Here is an 18,226-nt window from a genome sequence, read left to right as displayed (position 1 = left end):
GCAAGATGCCTCAGGTGGTGGTGGTGGTGGTGACACAGGGCTTGGTTATAGCAGGAGCCTCCCAGATGTACAGGATTCTTCTTCACACCAACCTTCATTTCATCTGGCTAAATCCCTGGGAGGGCTAGGACAGCCAGAGAAAAGTTTTAATAGCGTGGTTATTAATGCCCCATCCCTCCCATGGCCAGCTGTGTTTTGTCCTAGAGCATCAGCTGCAAGAACAAAGTACAGACCACAAACTTTGTTTTGTGTAAATGAGAGTTTATTGACGAAGACAAAAGGTCAAGCTTCCCCCAACCCCCTCCCTCCCCAAGAACAGATCCCAACAACAAAAGAATGTTAAGCATTCTGAGGGCAACATTTACCCCTCCCCATCCCCATTCCTCTCCAGAGTCCCAAGCTTCACAACACAGACTCATGGCACAGGCTCGGGCGAGGACAGACACTCAGGGAATCTCTGACCAGCAAAAGAGTTCTGGGTGTGTGTGCACTTCCCTTGCCCTTTGTATGACACCAGCTCAGGTTACAAAGACATACTGATGCAGAGGAGAGGGGAACGAACTGCAATCTCCACTCCGTTTCCCCAACTTGGCCAAGCTTGAAATGGGCCAAAATGGAAGCTGTGGTGGAGGCAGCAGGTGCAGTCTCTTCAGGAGACAGGTCCTTTTCCATGGAGCAGAATCCTTCCCTAACTGCTCAGGGGCGCAACGGGGAGGCAGCCTTCCTGAGGAGTGAGGAGTGAAGAGTTCTCGGATTGGCTCAGTCAGGTCAGCTGAGAACAGCAGCCGTTACCCATCACTGCTGGGGAGGCTGACAGAAGCCTAGTTTCAGGGGCAGAGGGACATATCCTGGTACAAAACTGTGTTGTCTGCTTACCCTGACACACACTCTTCCTTCTGGAACTACAGTTTGCTTTGAGATGAGAACCCCGTATTTACAGCGCGAACCTTCTTCACTGCTTGTACCCAACTGACTCCATGAATGATCTCCCAACAAGGAAACTTGATCAACCTGATTTCCCACCCCACATCCACCAACCTACCCACCTCCCATGCATAATCCTGTGCTACTTCCTATTCTCCACGTGCCCGAGGGGTGGTGAGCTCAGGATAGAGTTCCTTTCTCCCACCTCAGTAATTCTCTTGCAGCTTCTCGAGGTTTAAGAAACTGCTTTGGGGAATTCACTCCCCCAAGCTTTGCAAATGGTATGAATCAGGGTCATTTCGGACACGACAGGGCTGGGGGTAGTTCCTGCTCTTGTTTTCCATGAATTCTCCTCTTGGACTCACTCTTAGGTCTGAGTCCAACATGAGGCCTTTGGACCCCAAAGTGCCTCTGATATGAGCAGGGGCATGTGAGAAGCAGTCTTGGTCATGGACCCTGCATACTGGATGCCAGGCAACACAAGTGCCCACAGATGAAACCTTGAGAACAGTGCTAATATGTTAGTGTTTTGGGCAGGAAGGTTCTTTGACAAATCACACCAATGTGTAAAGGAACGGGATTTCACATCCCCCAGTCTTTTAGAGATGACAAGAACTGCTTGACTCTCTGGACGATCTCAATTGCCTTGGAGCCAAAGTAACATGAGTAAAGAGCAGATCAGAGAGCTGAAGGGATAAAGGGACTCTGTGCCATCTCTAAGCTCACTTCATCTCTGCAGTCACCCTGCTGGCCTCAAGCTCCAGGAGCAATTGGGGAAACATGAGCCATTCCTTCATTCTGGCATCTAGATTTCTTCAAGTAACTGAAAAGCTACTCTGCTCCCACCTGATGCCAATGAATGGAGTGCCCAAATCAGTATGGACGGTGAGAGGAGCCACAGAGAAGCAGGCACAGAAAAGACAAGAGAAAAGTATCGAGGAAAAGAAAATTAACGAGACACTCCTGCAGTGAAAACAGCACTGACGGGGGTTTAGGAGACCCGGTCCCCCAGCTCCACCACTAAACAACTAACAGGCCTCAGGCAGTAACACCCTTTCTGCCTTTTATCCTTTTCCTTTTTAGAAAAATAGGGTTGGGTAAGTTATTACTTAAAGTCTGTTTCAACTCTAAAACGATGGTTTTAGATCTGAATTGGACCTGAGAATTAAATCAAACCCAGGGAAGGGGCGGGGGAGAGCATTTTGGTTCCTATTCCCCATCTCTCCTCAAATCCCTTAGTCAGTTTTATTAATGGGTTAGATCAAGGAAAAGGAGTGTAGGAAGTTCCCACTGCTCTCAGCCTTGGTGCTGACAGGCCCTATTTCCTGCCCCCAAAACATCTTTCAAGGAAGACCACCATTCCCAACTGCAGAGCAATCAAATGAGAAGATAATCCGGGGCAGGGGGAATCACAAGGAAAAGGAGTTCGGAGAGAGAAAAAAGGGAAAACCCAAATGACTAGGGACAAGGTTGCCACAGATAAGAGAACCCCTAACAGGGTGGGCAAGTAACTTCATCTCTTCCTCCAGGACTGTGCGGTTAACAATGGCCAGTTGTTTTAACACTTTCTACTGGTTGTGCTATTCCCTCAATTTCTCATATGTACAAAAATATAAAACAATAAAGTGCAGTTTATGTTTCAGTGACACTTTTCCTTGCTTTAATATTTTTTGTCTTTTTCTGTTTTTGAAATGAGCTCTTGATTACAAAATATCAAACTACACTCAACAATGCCAGCCATTGGCACAGGATGGAGAAGCCCACAAGTAAGGACAGATAGCAGCAGGTGGCAAGAGGTGGGAAGAGACTGAAGCAGTGGTTACAAATGTTCACAGGAAGCTAAAACTATCCAACAGGTTGTGCCCTAATGTCAGCACAGGTTAGACTAGTCACTACCTTGGTGGGTGGTCTCAATGTGTTTGGGTTCGGATTCTACACAGCAATACAACTTCTTCCAGTTAAGAGTTCTTGGCTTGCACCGATCACAGGGTGGCCGGAGGGCACCAGACCAGTCTATTAGTTTTTCAAAATGCTGTCGTAGACCTGATAGATGTACTGAGAGACTTCAGGAGCTCTACACTTCAGCGACAGCTGTTGGGAGGAAAAGGAGAAGGAAGATTAGCCTGGAGACTGGCATTAACTTGAAAGGTGTCCAAGAACTCAGTTCAAGAAAACCTCTTTCTGATACAGTGGGAGAGGAGCTTCCATCACTGAGCAGCCAAAGAGACCCTGTTAACAGGTTCTGTGGGTTTTAGAATTTCAATTTAATCAACATCAAGTTGTACTGTCTTTCCACCTACATTCTATGTGGGTCTATAAGGTTAGGAAATAATCCATACTAAAAACATCAAAGTCTCTGACTGGAGGGGAATAGCTGCTCTAATGCTCTGCTAAGAGTCATAGCAATCATTACCAAATGAAAAGGAAAGTCTAAAATCCTTAACTTGCTGGTGGTCATTTCAAGCTGTCTGTCTCAGTTTCTCAGTCTGACAAGGATGGTTATCTCAGTCCTAATTCGGAAGGATGTACAATCAACTAAAATGACAGCATAAGCTAGGTAGGTCCAAGGTACTAGTCTTTTCTGTATTATACTGAGGAGAGTGTACACTCTTACAGATGGAAAACAAGAACACAAAAAGACATTTACTTAGTATAACCATACAGCAATTCATGCCAATAGCTTAATCTTTTTTTTTTTAAATAATTTATTGATTAGCATACAAACATCCTATTTTTCTTTTTTTTGTGTGTGTGAGGAGATCAGCCCCGTGCTAACATCTGCCAATCCTCCTCTTTTTTTTTTGCTGAGGAAGACTGGCCCTGGGCTAACATCTGTGCCCATCTTCCTCCACTTTATATGGGACACCACCACAGCATGGCTTGCCAAGCAGTGTGTCAGTGCACGCCCGGGGTTTTGAACCCGCGAATCCTGGGCCGCCGCAGCGGAGCACGCGCACTTAACCATCTGCACCACCGGGCCGGCCATGTTTTTTTTTTTTTTAGCTTAATCTTTTTTCTGCCTATTTAGACAAGCGAATCAGATACTTCTGATACTACTACTTCTCTACTACCACCTCTTCTTCCAGTCTAACAACCACCAAATTAAAATTAAAATATTGAAAAGATTTCAATGTTGAACACTGAGATTTCCACTTTATGGGTCAACAAACACAAAATTTATACCCACATTTGGACTCCTTAATTGTATTAAATTAGGCAGAACGTTATCAATAATAATATAACAGTAGTAGCATGCAAATTGCATTTAGAACCAGAAAATTCATATTTGCTTTTTGTATTACTGATATCATTGCTCTTGTCTATTAAGGGAGATTAACAAAAGTTGTCTTTAACTATTTAGATTTAATAATCTAAATCACCATGCGATTTTAGATTATTTTACCTCTGTATTCTCTTATTAGAGACTCTGGATGATTTAACAGTACAAAAGGTGAGAATATTTTTGGCAAAAATGTCAAGATGATCTTCAACTCTGAATTTCTTGAAAAAACTCACATCCTCAAAACTTAAACTGAAATTTTAAAAATGCAAAAAAAAAAAAAAAACAAGCCAAACAAACAAACAAAAAAGAACATAAAAAGAGGCTCTATTTATTTACAGCCTTAATATTCAGTCTCTAAGGCATTTCAAAAACTGCTGCTTAACATTAATCAGGAAGACAATTCTGATAAATGTAAAACAAAACAACAACTAACTTAAGAATATAAATATGCATAGAAAACAGCTCCCTACTTTGGCCAAAGCTGCAGCTATAGACATCTCCCTGACTTCAACGTCCCTATAGAGGCAATTCTGTCCCTCCTCCTCCACAGCCTCTTCACCACCAATGCTGTGGAAAATTCTCATGGGAGAGTATGTGGGTTCAGAAGAGGAGGAAGAGTGGAAGCTAGAGAGAGAACAGCCTAAGGGAGTTAATTCCCAGACTAAAGAGGGGTAGTTCCTCTCCCTCAAAATACTGTCCTATATTTTTTCACATCTTTGTAACAACACTTGAAGTTCTGACAGTTGGAGGTTCATTTTTTGTTCATGATGGATAAGGAAACGTTGCCTTCCTCAACAGAAGCCCAATCTGCCAAGGTTGGCACTGGCGGGACGGTGTGTCATGGACTGACCAGGCCTGGACCCTGAGAGCTTCAGCTGCTCTTTGGAGGAAGGGGAAGAAAAGAGAAGGAAGAACAGCTCTCTCCCTCTGGACTCTCATATCACCCCTCCTCTTCTAGCCATCCCAGCCTTTAACAAAGGGTTAAGTTTAGACTAAAACCCATCCCTTGATTTTCAACTAGCATAGCTAAGACAAGCTGGAATGAACTTTTTAAAAAAATTATTAAATTCTGAAGAAAGTAAAAGGGAAACATACATAAAGAACAAAGAAGTCTAATCATCTGACTCATAAAATATAGCTGGAACTCTGGGTCTCATTTTTTTCGGCTCCTAAGGGAAAAGAGGGCTTACCAGGGTTTTAACTTTCAAACTACTAGCTGCTTATGTGACACATCTTTAATACCAATTACTCAGGAATGCCACCCATGTAGACCCACCAAGGGAAGAGGAGTCACCTCTTTTGCCTAAGTAAGCCAAGGACTTACACATCTACTTCTGGCTTAAAGGCTGGAACACATACTTCTTCACCTGGGACAAGATATCTTCCCAGGTGAGATACAGCTACTTAGAGAGATGTGGCCTAATCCTTATAGGAGAAACATATCCTCTTAACGAAATACAGTAAGGACTGGGGTGAGAGAAGTGATTTATCAACCTCTCTTAGGAGACTAAGGGACCATCAGTCCTTACGGTACCACCCACTATTTAGTGGACTACTACTTAGTCATTAAAAAAAAACAAACTCGATACACGCAACAACTTAGATGGACGTCAGGGGTATTACGCTAAGGGGAAAAAGCCAGTCTCAAAAAGTTACATGCTCTATGAATTTAATTTATATAACACTCTCAAAATGACAAAATTATAGTAATGGAGAACGTATCAGTCAGTGGTTGCCAGGGTTAGGGCTGGGGTGCGAGTTTAACTATAGAGGGATGGTACGAGGGAGTCTTTTATGGTGATGGAACAGATCTGTGTCCTGATGTGGTGGTGGTTACACAAATTTATACATGTGATAGGATTTCATAGTACTGTACACTCCTCAACCAAAAAAAAAAAAAAAAAGAGTAATGTAAAAACTGGTGAAATCTGAATAAGGTTTATAGTTCAGTTAATAGTATTGTACCAGGGCCAGCCCCGTGGCTTAGTGGTTAAGTGCGTGCGCTCCACTACTGGCGGCCCGGGTTCGGATCCTGGGCGTGCACTGACACACTGCCTCTCCGGCCATGCTGAGGCCGCGTCCCACATACACCAACTAGAAGGATGTGCAGCTATAACATACAACTATCTACTGGGGCTTTGGGGGAAAAAAAATAAATAAATAAAATTAAAAAAAAAAAATAGTATTGTACCAATATCACTTTCCAGGTTGAAAATGTACTATGGGTGTGTAATATGTTATCAATGGAGAAAACCAGATGAAAGATACATGGGAACTCTATGTACCATCTAAAAAACTTCTTCTAAGCCTTAAATTATTTCAAAATAAAAAGTTAAAAAAATGTTTAAACAAACCATGTTTAGGGCAGTGATGCTAAGAGGTCCTTCTCAAAATTCTCACTACACTTATAATGAATAGAAAGAATGTGGCAGGAAGTGTCAAGAAATACCTGAATTCTAAGCACAACTCACCTACCAACAAATTATATGATCTTGAACAAGTCACTAATCATTCTTAACCTTAGTTTTCTTATCTGCAAACTGGGCATAATCATCCTTATTTAACCTAGCTGAGATGGAAGATTGTATACAATAAATAATGGATGATAAAAAACAAACACATACACACACATATATACATCATACTTTGAGCAAATTTCTAGGGAAGTAAATGGAGTTATCTTACAAGACCTTGATTTTACAGTGAAAATCTGGCCCCCTAGGCAGAGCGGTTTTCCTTTCTTGTGGAACTCAAGATAAATGACAGAGTAGTTTCTTTCCAAAAAAAGACAAAGGATTGGTGATGGAGGAGATGGGTGGGAGGAGCGTACACTTTATGGGGGAAGCCTGAAGTTTCTCAGCTCACACATATATGCTATTCCAGCTTACTTCAAGGGAGGGAACGAGTGGGGAAAACACTAAAATTTTTCAGTTCTGGGTGGTACTATTCCCTCGGCGTATGCTAATGAAAACAGACTTGGCTGATAAATTAAGGAATGGGGTCACTGACTTTTCTCAGCTAAATGGCTGAAAAGCTCTTATCTACTGACTGTTCAGCTTCCTTACTCAATTTTGAACCTGTTCTCCTCTGTCACTTTCCTATCCTCTCCTTCAAAACAGCCTACAAAATCCTCAAACATAACAGAAGAATAAGATATTTCCCTCATCCTAACGGGTTTCTTTTACTTTACAAAATAAAGATGACAAGCAGCGGAGATCACATTTTTCACCAGCAAACAAATGCCCAGTGCCTAGGGGATCAATCTTTGTTGTTAACAAGGCAGTTGCTCCTGCCCTAAAAACACTGCCAGAATTTTAATTTTAGTCCAGTGTGGTACTGAAGGAAGTTTTCCAAATTAAGGTCCCCTTTCAGGTTGCCAAAGGCGTGTCCCATTTTGTCTTACCTTTCACAACGAGCATTTCAGGACATACAACGCTGCTAAAAAAGGCTCATGTATCTATGACTCTGAAATTCTTAGGTCATCAACTCCAAAAGCAGGAAAAAAGGCCTTCTTGAAATGAGCCATGTAAACAGTCCTCTCAGCAGCTTGTTATAGTACCACACGCACAGATACGCTAGATAAGCATTAACTGATATTGATGAAGTTGTCAAGTTTTGTGAGCAATTCTCTATATACCAGGGGGAGTCTGAGGCACTCCTTGCTGCCAGAGGCACCATGCCTGTTGGATGGGCAGACAAATGCAGAGGGAAGGTGTTCCAGGGAGGCAACTGGGGACTTCTTCATTGACAGCTTGTTTTGGATACCTGGATTCTAACGCGCCTCCCTCGAGGACTTTCCAGGGTGGTAAGAAAAAAAGAAAGGAAAGGGCTCTTACCTCCCTCCTTGAACCCATCTCACCCATTCTGAGAAAGGCCTTACCGTATAATTGGGGTTTCCTGGCTGGATACGTAGCTCAGCCAAAATCCAAATGCCATTAGTGAGCTTCAGAGACTGGTACAGCATGTCCTGCCCTTCCACATTCCTCTTGGCAATAGTATAAACATTGTTGTTTTGCAACTTGCTGGAAACAGTGTCTAGAAACAGATTCAAAATCCATCACCTTCAGTTAAAATATCAAACAAATGAGAGCTAACTCTCTTCTGACACCCTTACGAGCCATGTGTGCTCAAGTCCCCTGACAAGTACCGTCACATGCGCATGTGCACATTTCAGAAAGTCCTTGACCCACAACAGCAAAAGGTGAGGAGCAGGCTCTTGAAATGCCTGCCTATCAGATTCCAGGACAGAAAACAGAATAAGGTGCAACTAAGCATTTAGTGTGAGAATTATCCGTAGAGATTACGATGTGTCTAAGGAGTTGGTAGTCTTTTTTTTTTTTTTTTTGTGAGGAAGATCAGCCCTGTGCTAACATCTGTCAATCCTCCTCCTCCTTATATGGGACACCGCCACAGCATGGCTTGCCAAGCGGTGTGTCGGTGCACGCCCAGGATCCAAACTGGCGAACCCTGGACCGCCGCAGTGGAGTGCACGCACTTAACCGCTTGTGCCACCGGGCCGGCCCCAGGAGTTGTTAGTCTTAAACTAGGTGCTAGACAGGTAAAAATGTTCTCAAGAAGATAAAGACAGAAATGGGTGTATGGGTGTGCCACAGTAACTGCCACCTTAGTGTTCATTCCTGGAACGCTGGTCCCAGATCCATGGGGATACACAGACTGACAATCAAATCCTTAACACTGCTTCCCGAGTTGCTGCTACTTCACCGTGAGCCACTCTGGCCTCAACTGCCAGGATCAGAAAAGGGCACACAGTTGCAGAAATCCTGCAAATCAAAATTATTAACCTGGATGTTTAAGATTTTTGTTTTTTAAAGCAGGCAAATGATTTCTTAAGCCTGTAGGAAATACCATGCCTCCAAACTAGTAATGAAACAAACTGTCTCAACAAAAGACTTTGAGAAAGACTGAAGTTGTGCAAAGATGACTGGTACAAGGCCCTGTAACCCCAGCTGCTGCTGCTGGTCATAGTGCAGGCCTTTGTAGTCACCAACCCAGGGCAAGAACAGGTTGGTGTTTAGGGTCTTCCTTGTGACTACGGCATCAGAGAGACATAATGTTCTAGAATTAAAGGTCACTTCTCTCTCCTTGTTCTCTTATTGCTAATATGAGAGATGTTGCAGCAACAGAGAAAAAGAAACCTTAAGAATAGAGATGATAAACACTGCTTCTTTATTGATAGTTTATGATGTTCATTTCCGATGAGAATTCGAATTACTCACACCGACTTCAGGAATCCCATTCTCTCCACATAAAAATCTATTCTATTCTATTGTGCTCTCTAGGAAAAGGTTGCTACGATGGCACAGTCTTTCTGCTCTCCTAGACAGTAAGCTCTCTGAGCACAGGGATCCTGGAGTTTTGCATTACTGTGTTTCCCACAGTATCTGAGACACAATGGGTACCTGCCATCAAAACCTGTGAATTGACTGACTCTGGTGTTGGAGATGCTGATATGTACATAATGCCATAGGCATTAAAAACCATCTACTCATATGTGGGCTAATTTTGGAGGTAGTTCTTGCTCTGACATCTTTCTCCCACATTCAAACCAGTGAGAGCTCAGGGGAGGAGGGACTTAAAGCCCATTTATTACACATTTGCACCACACTTAGTTAATATGTAACATTTCGTTTCTTATTTTCAAGGTTTTCACTAACACCAAGCAGAATAATCATAATTTAAGAACTGGCTGTCTTTGAGGAGCCAAAAAGTGTATCTCAGGGTAGTTACATGCAATACTTTTGGAGGCGGCGGCCTCAACATGCTTTTTAATCACCTTCTGGGGGGGGGTCATTCTCATAACAAAGGGCCCTTGCAGCTTAGACTGGGTTGGCAGGCAACGTCAACAGCTGCAGTTCGGCTAATGCCTTTTCACAGCACTGTCTTTAACACTTGTGGGCTTGCTTTAAATTGTACAAGCCATTCCTAACTTTCAAGGATCTTGCCCATTTCCAAGGAAACAAGATACACAGTAGCAGCCTTTAGTGAAGAGCCACCTTGTTGCAGAAGCAGAAACGTGGTCTAGACTATGTATATAGCAAAGCCCAGATTCCTACAGAGTTCTCATGATTTCACCACCTATGTAAGAGATGATAGACTAAGAGCTGGAAGCACACAAACACACATACATACTCACCCCTCCCAGTATTAGAAAACGTGGCAAACGGCCAGGTAGAATAAGCAAGTTGAATGGATGTAACTTTAATATATTTGGAAGCATTCTGGCCAGGAACCTGGCTCTGCTCCTGTTGAATGGCTGTATCATGATTTTTATCAGAAGACTGAATGGAGGGAGGTTCTATAACTTAAGTATGTATGAGTCAATTTTTACAAATCTTAGATATTAGGTTTGAGCTTGAGGATGTATAGATGGCAAAATGATCAGACTCTGTTAAAAGTACTTAATAAGAATGGTAATGTGAGCCAGATGTAAGGAGGCTTTCCAGCCAGACTAGGATAGACTTTCTTCCCCCCCACCCCAAAGTCCCAGTACATGGTTGTATATCTTAGTTGTAAGTCGTTCTAGTTCTTCTACGTGAGCTGCTGCCACAGCATGGCAACTGACGGACGGGTGGTGTGGTTCCGTGACCAGGAAACCAACCTGGGCCACTGAAGTGGTGAGAGTGCCGAACTTGAACCACTAGGCCATAGGGCTGGCTCTAGGATAGACTTCTTGACAAGACATCATAGTTTTTTTTTTCACACACTGAACTCTTGGGAAACAACATGAAATCTTATAGTTGTGAGAGTTTGAGATGAGGTGGTAATGTTAAGACACTGAGATCTGCCCCAAAAGATAGAGTTAAAAAAGACGTTCATATATGATTATACTTGCTTCGAGATGTGATTTCTTCAGGATCATTTGTCTTCTCCTCCAGATTTAGCTCTTTGGGTCTGGGACCTAAAATCTTAGAAGGTGTGGATGTGGGCTTCCTTCCTTCATCTTCCTACTTTAGGTAAGGTCACACCTCTTCCAGCAGCCGTAAGAGTGAAGACGGTACTCATTTTAGAGTGGGAAGGGGTAATCTGCATTTGGGGCCCAGCTGTGGTATTCACTAGCAAGCTCAAAACCACTATGACTGCTGAAAAAAACACTTTTTACCATTTGAGCAACCAAACTATATTTAAGTGCTGGCTGGCAAAGCATTTCCATTTATGAAATGTTTCTAAGGATGGGGAGAACCACGACAAAACAAAGAAATAGAACTCACCCTTACCTAGTCTCCATGCCAGAAGAAATATTTGTCCCTTTAATACAGTGCCTATCTAGTGAACATAGATATAACGTCTCTGAGCTTTTCAGAGTATAATAAACAATTAAAAAAAATAGTTTGTAGACAGTTGCCAGAAAGATTCCTTTTTGGATACGGCTGGAGATGGAACTACTTGTTGTGCACTTAAGATAATGGTCCCAGACATGTCCTAACCCCAAATGCAGCTATAATGGTAAGCTGCAAAACAGATTCATACCAGTGCTAGAAAGCAGGGAGACCCATACGTTAGTCCCCTTCTGATCTAATATTTTCTAGTATTTACACAATTAGTGGCACCACAAGCATCTTTATCATATACACCTTTCTATTAAGATCTGATTAATTACTAAGGCTTGGGAAGAGGGTTTCTTCTTTCTTTTCTACAAAGAAATGGAAGAGCAAAAGTAAAAGCTCAATGCTAGGTTGGTAAGTCCTTTAAGCCTGTGACTTCCTGTAGCCCTCAATGTTAGTTCCATCTGTCAAATGTCTGCTCTGGCACACAAAAGCTATTTAAAGTGTTGGTGCTATTGTGATTAGGGCAGATCAGCGGGAAAGGATGGTATTTTTAGCTCTCAGCTAGACCCAGGGTGTTGAATCAGAAGGCACTAAACCTGGAAACGTTCATGTTAATAGAGCCTTCAAGACCAGAAGGAAATGTAAAGGCCAGGGCAGTCCAGACCTTGGGGTGGAGGCAGAAGAAAAGCTAGAAAGGATTAGTTGCAGGAAGTGGTCTTGCAAGATTAGCAGTGATTTAGTGTGGGATAATGATGGCCTTGGGCTCCTGGAGAAAACAAAGCGGCTGTTTTTCTCTCCGCTCCACGTGCTGTGCTGCCATAGAGCAATGTCTCACGGGAAAACCAATTCTTTCGTATCTGGAGCACCTAAGGCAGGGAGGAACTGGCATGAAGCCACGGCAGAATTGATCAAAACTGAATTTTCTCTGAGAAACTGTTCCAGAATACATCAGAGGATACAACCCCAACGGGAGAAAGGCCAGACACTTTCTCTCTGGCAAGATCACAATGTATACCAAGGTACAATAAGGGTTCAGAACTCCAATCTGGAAGCAGGGGGATCTTTTCTATTATTTTGGCAGGCCAGACTAAAGCCCTCAGTCATCCAAACTTCCTTCTTTTTTTTTTTTCTGAAAAAGCATGTCCTTTTCATACTGGACATCTAAAACCAAACCTTCTTTCTAATTATTCTGGCCTCTCTTTGCTCTCCATAGGCCAGTGTTTCCCAGATCACGTTTGTGAACACTGGTGTTCCACAACATGTTAATAAGCATTTTATGATTTTAAATTCCATGGTCAAGTGTTAACATTGAGTGAAACAGGTTTCTTCAACGTAGGGCTTCTCGGCCTTTAGTGTGCTAATGTGCAATGGCAACTTTCAAGAGAGGCACATCATCACTGTACTTTTCAACTTTAAATGACCATAGAACGTTTTTTTTTGAGGGACAAGTGTTCTCAGGAGCAAAATATAAGAAACGTGGCCACAGGACCAACTACAACAAGGGCAACTATAAGGAAGGGACTGCTCTCTTCCGAGCTGGGTTCAGAGGCTGCTTCTCTAACAAGACTTACTTCAGTTCTCTCCATTAGCCACTGTGGATTCTGCACCTGACAACTTCCTGGAGAACAGCTTATACTGTGGAAAGCTGCCCAACCTCCCACCCTCATCTAATGAGGTTCATAGCAACTGACCAGTGAGCTTCAGAGAGATGGACAGATAACACTGCCATCTACCTAGAAAAAGGCACAAAAAGAAGCCCAATTTGAGTATGCTTTTTTTTGTGAAAAAGCAGCAAAAACTCATGTTTTGTTTAATAAATACATAACCAGTAAGGGTGAGAAACCCAGACCAAGAATATGTTAGAAAGAAGGCAGATACGTGGTATTCCTGAAGAGAATAAACTAACTGGTTATTACAGTGGAAATTATAGAAGACTATCTCCTCAAACACCTCTCCAAGGTCTCAGGAGAACCCCTATAAGAAAAGATTTGTCTGAATACTGAGGATGAACACACCATAGAGCCCCAAAAAACTAAAATTAAAAAGAAAAAGTTGGAACGAGAAGGCAGTGTTGTTTTTCCCCTCTCTCTGCACCGTATACCACCTCTTTCCCCCACTGCTATGCTCTAGCTACAATGGGATGGCAGCATGCTGAAAACCCTGTATGAGAACCACCAAGGTAGGGAGAAGGAAACAATGGACACATGAAGAAAGAGGAGTACTGCCCAACCACCAAGGCTCACTTTTATTCAAACTCATAAAGCCTTTTACTAACCTCAAAAAAGAGACTGGGACAAAGGCAGGACTCTGAACAGCTCAGGGCTCCTTCCACTCCTGAGAAACACTTCAGTGAAACAAAGCCCTAAGGACTGAGCGCTGCTATTGTTTCTCTTTTGGGGTTACCTCTTTTTTTTTTTTTTTAAGATTTTATTTATTTATTTTTCCCCCCAAAGCCCCAGTAGACAGTTGTATGTCATAGCTGCACAACCTTCTAGCTGCTGTATGTGGGACCCCGCGGCCTCAGCATGGCCGGAGAAGTGGTGCGTCGGTGCGCGCCCGGGATCCGAACCCGGGCCGCCAGTAGCGGAGCCTGCGCACTTAACCGCTAAGCCACGGGGCCGGCCCTGGGGTTACCTCTTTGATGTTCTATTATAGTAATAAAATTAACTACAAAAGGGTCTAGGGCTTATTAATGTGGATTAAAGAGGCTAGTAACATCATATGAAAGCTGACACAAGGCAAGAAAGAAAAAGGTTACCAACTAGGCTGTAATCAACTAAGATGTATTCTTTTTTTAATAATTTTATTTATTTATTTATTTTTTCCCCCAAAGCCCCAGTAGATAGTTGTATGTCATAGCTGCACATCCTTCTAGTTGCTGTATGTGGGACGCGGCCTCAGCATGGCCGGAGAAGTGGTGCGTCGGTGCGCGCCTGGGATCTGAACCCGGGCCGCCAGCAGCGGAGCATCTGAACCCGGGCCGCCAGCAGCGGAGCATGCGCACTTAACCGCTAAGCCATGGAGCCAGCCCTAAGATGTATTCTTGTTTAATAACAAACAAAGATTCTAAATAAGGATCTGAGAAAGAGTCACCTTTCCTCCAATACCAAAGGTTGATATACAAGGAGAAATAGTCCTTTTAATTCTTGAGAGAGTGCATATCCTCAAGTGCCACTTCTACAGGATCTTCAAGTAACAGGATTAACACATGTTCAACTACAGAAGAACTGGGTAGATGGATCCATTCTACTTTGTTTCTTAAATCTGTTAGATTATAAGTAAAGTAATGTAGTACCTACATGAAAACATCCCAAGTTTTTAAACACAAGTTTGCTAAGTAATATATCTACCTACACCCACTAAAAACAAGGTAGATGTGGAAAGAAGACGAAAGTAAAAAAAAGACAATTTTCAAATATCCAATTTGATTTACTGAAATGAAAATGAAATTCAGAGTCATTACTCACCAGCATTTAAATGACATTCCTTAATCTGAAACTGAAGTTCATTTTCATTGGGAATATCCTTCCATGTTGCAAGGAAGACCTGGCGCTCTGTACGGGGAAGCAGAGGGAAAGGAAGGATGTGCACAATCTGTCAATATTCTGATTTCTGATGCCTTGCACCATTTCTCCTTTGGAGCGCTATCTCTTGCAATACAGCCAGGAGTAGCCTGGGACTGCAGCCAATTCTTAGCTATTCAGAGGTGCTTCACTCCAGATCAATTAATCCCTCATCAGTAGCACTAAGATACATTGGAAAAGAGTTTATAGCTAGAGTACAGTTTTGGCTCCACTGTTTCCTATTTGGTGACTTTGGGTAAGTCTTGTGACCTTTTTGATCCTTAATTTCATCATATACAATTACATCTGTCCTGCCTACCCAAAGAGCCATTGAAAGAATCAAATCAATTAAGTGCCAATACAATTTAATAGGTACCAATATAAGCTAGTTTTATTAGATGGTGGTTTCAGGAGTAAGGGAAGAGAGAAATGTCAACAACCACATGGGGAGTATTAATGGTTTATTACAAATTACTAAATTCTTTTTTTTTTTAATTGCGGTAACATTGATTTATAACCAAATTACTGAATTCTTATCTTGAGACAGTAAGAACTTAGTATAGGGCTAAGTGCTAAATTTGCATGTATTATCTCATTAAGTCATTATAATAAAAACTATTTCCGATTTGCAAATTTGGAAACTGAAACTCAGAAGAGTTAAGCACCTTGCCAGGGTCACACAGCTAATAAACAGATAAGCTAAGATTCAAATCCACATCTACTTGTCACCAAACCACTTACTCTGTATGCTGGGGTGACTGGATCATTCAGATAACCAGCACTGTGATTTAGAGACCAACAGCAAAGCAAGACCAACTGTGACTCAGGCGAATAAATAATTAGCAATTATTAGAGCTTTAGAATAGCCTTACCCCATTTTTTTTAAACCTCAAAATAACTGGTACTTCTGGGCTCTGCTCTGCCTGACATTCAGAGGAAGGGCAAAGGTATATTTGGCAGAAGGAGGATGTACTTACCCATTTTGCCATCTTCTACAAAAAGCACATTGAGTGGGATGAGGCAGCTGAAGTAGAAGACATCAATATTGTTTTTCACAGCCACCTGCCAGGAAAGTAACAAGGGAAAGTTAGGACATCATAGGAAGCCAGGTAGGAGGGAAAGAACAGTTATGCGTCTAGAAATATATAACCCTATTTCCTTTCTCTTTTACACAGTGCAGGACTCCTCAAATCAAGACACACCAGCCCATACACTGCAAAGCACATCCTTACTCATTCCACTGTCAGAGTACTGTGACAACCTGCAACTCTGTCTCTCTCTAGGAGGAGCCCCAGGAGGGATGAATTCAAGGCACGCGTTCTGTACCCAGAATAATCTATTCAGTTATTTTTTGTTTCTACTGTTATTAATAGTAGCTGCTACCACTTACTAAGTACCTATTAATGATATTATTTCTAATGCTCATTATTACTATCCCAAACAAAGTAGGTGTCAATCCCCTCTCGTTTTACAGATGAGGAACTGAGGTTCACAAAGTCTGAGTAACATCCAGGGTCACATTGCTAGTAAACAGAAGAACCAGGATCAAATGCAAATTTGTCTGACTCTACACCTTTTTTTTTCTCTCCACAATAACTGGTGCTATACTGTCCCTTATATTTTTTAAGATACTGGTTTTAAAGTTGTTTCTTTCACAAAAATCTTATTTCCTAAGTCCCATGGTTGGAACAAGCTTGTTAGGTCAAACACTGGTAAATCTGATGACTATAAGAAGGAAGTCTTCGAGTAAGTGAAGAGATGAGCTGTCTTCTCACATTACCAGCTTCTGAGTTAGGCAGGCTGTGATTCTACTGTGCCCATTCAATTCACAGCATGCTGTTTATACTTTTAAAAAAGCTACGATAAGTATTTTCATCCAGAGGCAACACTGATTGGTGTATATATTCAGAAATAGGCAGATTCTACTATGGCAGATTATAAGAACCACATAATGTAAGAAGGGAGAGTAGGAGAATTGCTCTAAACCGCCACTTCTCTCTGGTTTCTGTCACTGGTGGCTTTCCATCTATGCTCTTGGCACCGTAGGAAAACATTTCTCTGGGCAAGTTCTATAATCTGTAACCATGCCTATTTCTCTTTCACTTTGCTCTAAGATAATAAAGGGAAAAAAGTGCTTATCTAGCACCACTATCCCCGTCGCTCCCTTTTTGGCGCAAATGTCCACACTTCAACATCATCATCTATTTCCTCATCAAACTTTGGCTATAAGATCCAAATATCCTCTTTCCGAAGTACTTGCAGTTCCCTTACATTTATTATCAACTCACCTTCCCCACCTTAAATAGTACCTTTATTTCGTCCTCCATAATTTGGTTATGCCTACTTGACACAGTCTTTCTGTTCTCTCTCCCAGAAAAATACATCAAATTGCTTTCCTTGTCACTTGTGCTTTTAACCCTTCAATCACCAACTCCTTGGAGTTTCTGACCTATATCACATAATGTGATGCTTAAAATGCTGAGACAGCAGGATTCTCAAAAAGCTTGAGTCTGGTGAATGCAAACAGAGTAACTAAACTTAGGAAAGAGGGACCTTTGACATTCTTTTAGATGTACTAGAGCACCACTTCAAAAGATTCACACCAGCTGTGGGCGTCTGGGAAAGAGGTATTTTCTAATTCATCTGGTATTCAGCAATGAGAGGAAAACTCTTAGTTCAAATAAGGGCAGCAAGAAGATCTTGAGGTAGTGCCAGGCTCTATAAGAGGCATCTAGAAGTGAAAACTGGGGTGGTGTGGGTGGGCTAGTGTGGGTTATATAAAGGTCTTGTGTGAAATGTGAGTGATTTTCACTACTATCATCTTTGATTATAAAAGCAGTCATATTTCAAAATGTGCCATTCATTTAAACATTTATTAATGTTTACTATGTCCCAAGCATTTGAGACATAAGAAAGAATAAAGAAAATATAATCCTGTCCTCCAGGGGAAAATATTAGTGCTTCTTAAACCAAAGATTTATATTAGACTCATCTGGAGAGATTTTTCAAAACAGATGCCAGGGCTCCATCCTATATAAAAGAATAACAATCTCTAAATCTGGGACCTGGCCTGTGTATTTTGGAAAAATTCCTAAGAAGAACAACGAGAGAAGCAAATAATTTAGAACAATGTTACCTAAGAAGTCTGCAGGGGCTTGTAAATAACTTGT

General features: G+C 42.0%; 1 protein-coding gene across 3 annotated transcripts in view; it reads right to left on the bottom strand.

The window, feature by feature from the left end:
- Window positions 1–296: 296 nt before the first annotated feature.
- AP2B1 (adaptor related protein complex 2 subunit beta 1) overlaps window positions 297–18,226 on the bottom strand; it is a 122,258-nt gene continuing 104,328 nt past the window's right edge. For 2 of the 3 annotated variants that reach the window (XM_058560398.1, XM_058560399.1), the window contains exons 19-22: window positions 16,034–16,118; window positions 14,961–15,047; window positions 8,088–8,242; window positions 297–3,015 (exon numbers count right to left, since the gene is read on the bottom strand). In XM_058560398.1, coding sequence (XP_058416381.1) covers window positions 2,941–3,015; window positions 8,088–8,242; window positions 14,961–15,047; window positions 16,034–16,118 — 402 coding nt within the window. In that variant the 3' untranslated portion in view covers window positions 297–2,940. The remainder of the gene's footprint in view (window positions 3,016–8,087; window positions 8,243–14,960; window positions 15,048–16,033; window positions 16,119–18,226) is intronic. The other variant, XM_058560400.1, reaches the window with a different exon arrangement.

This window comes from Diceros bicornis, chromosome 18 (assembly GCF_020826845.1).
Source record: "Diceros bicornis minor isolate mBicDic1 chromosome 18, mDicBic1.mat.cur, whole genome shotgun sequence".
NCBI classification, from domain to species: Eukaryota; Metazoa; Chordata; class Mammalia; order Perissodactyla; family Rhinocerotidae; genus Diceros; species Diceros bicornis.
This window is presented reverse-complemented; position numbering and strand designations above follow the sequence as displayed.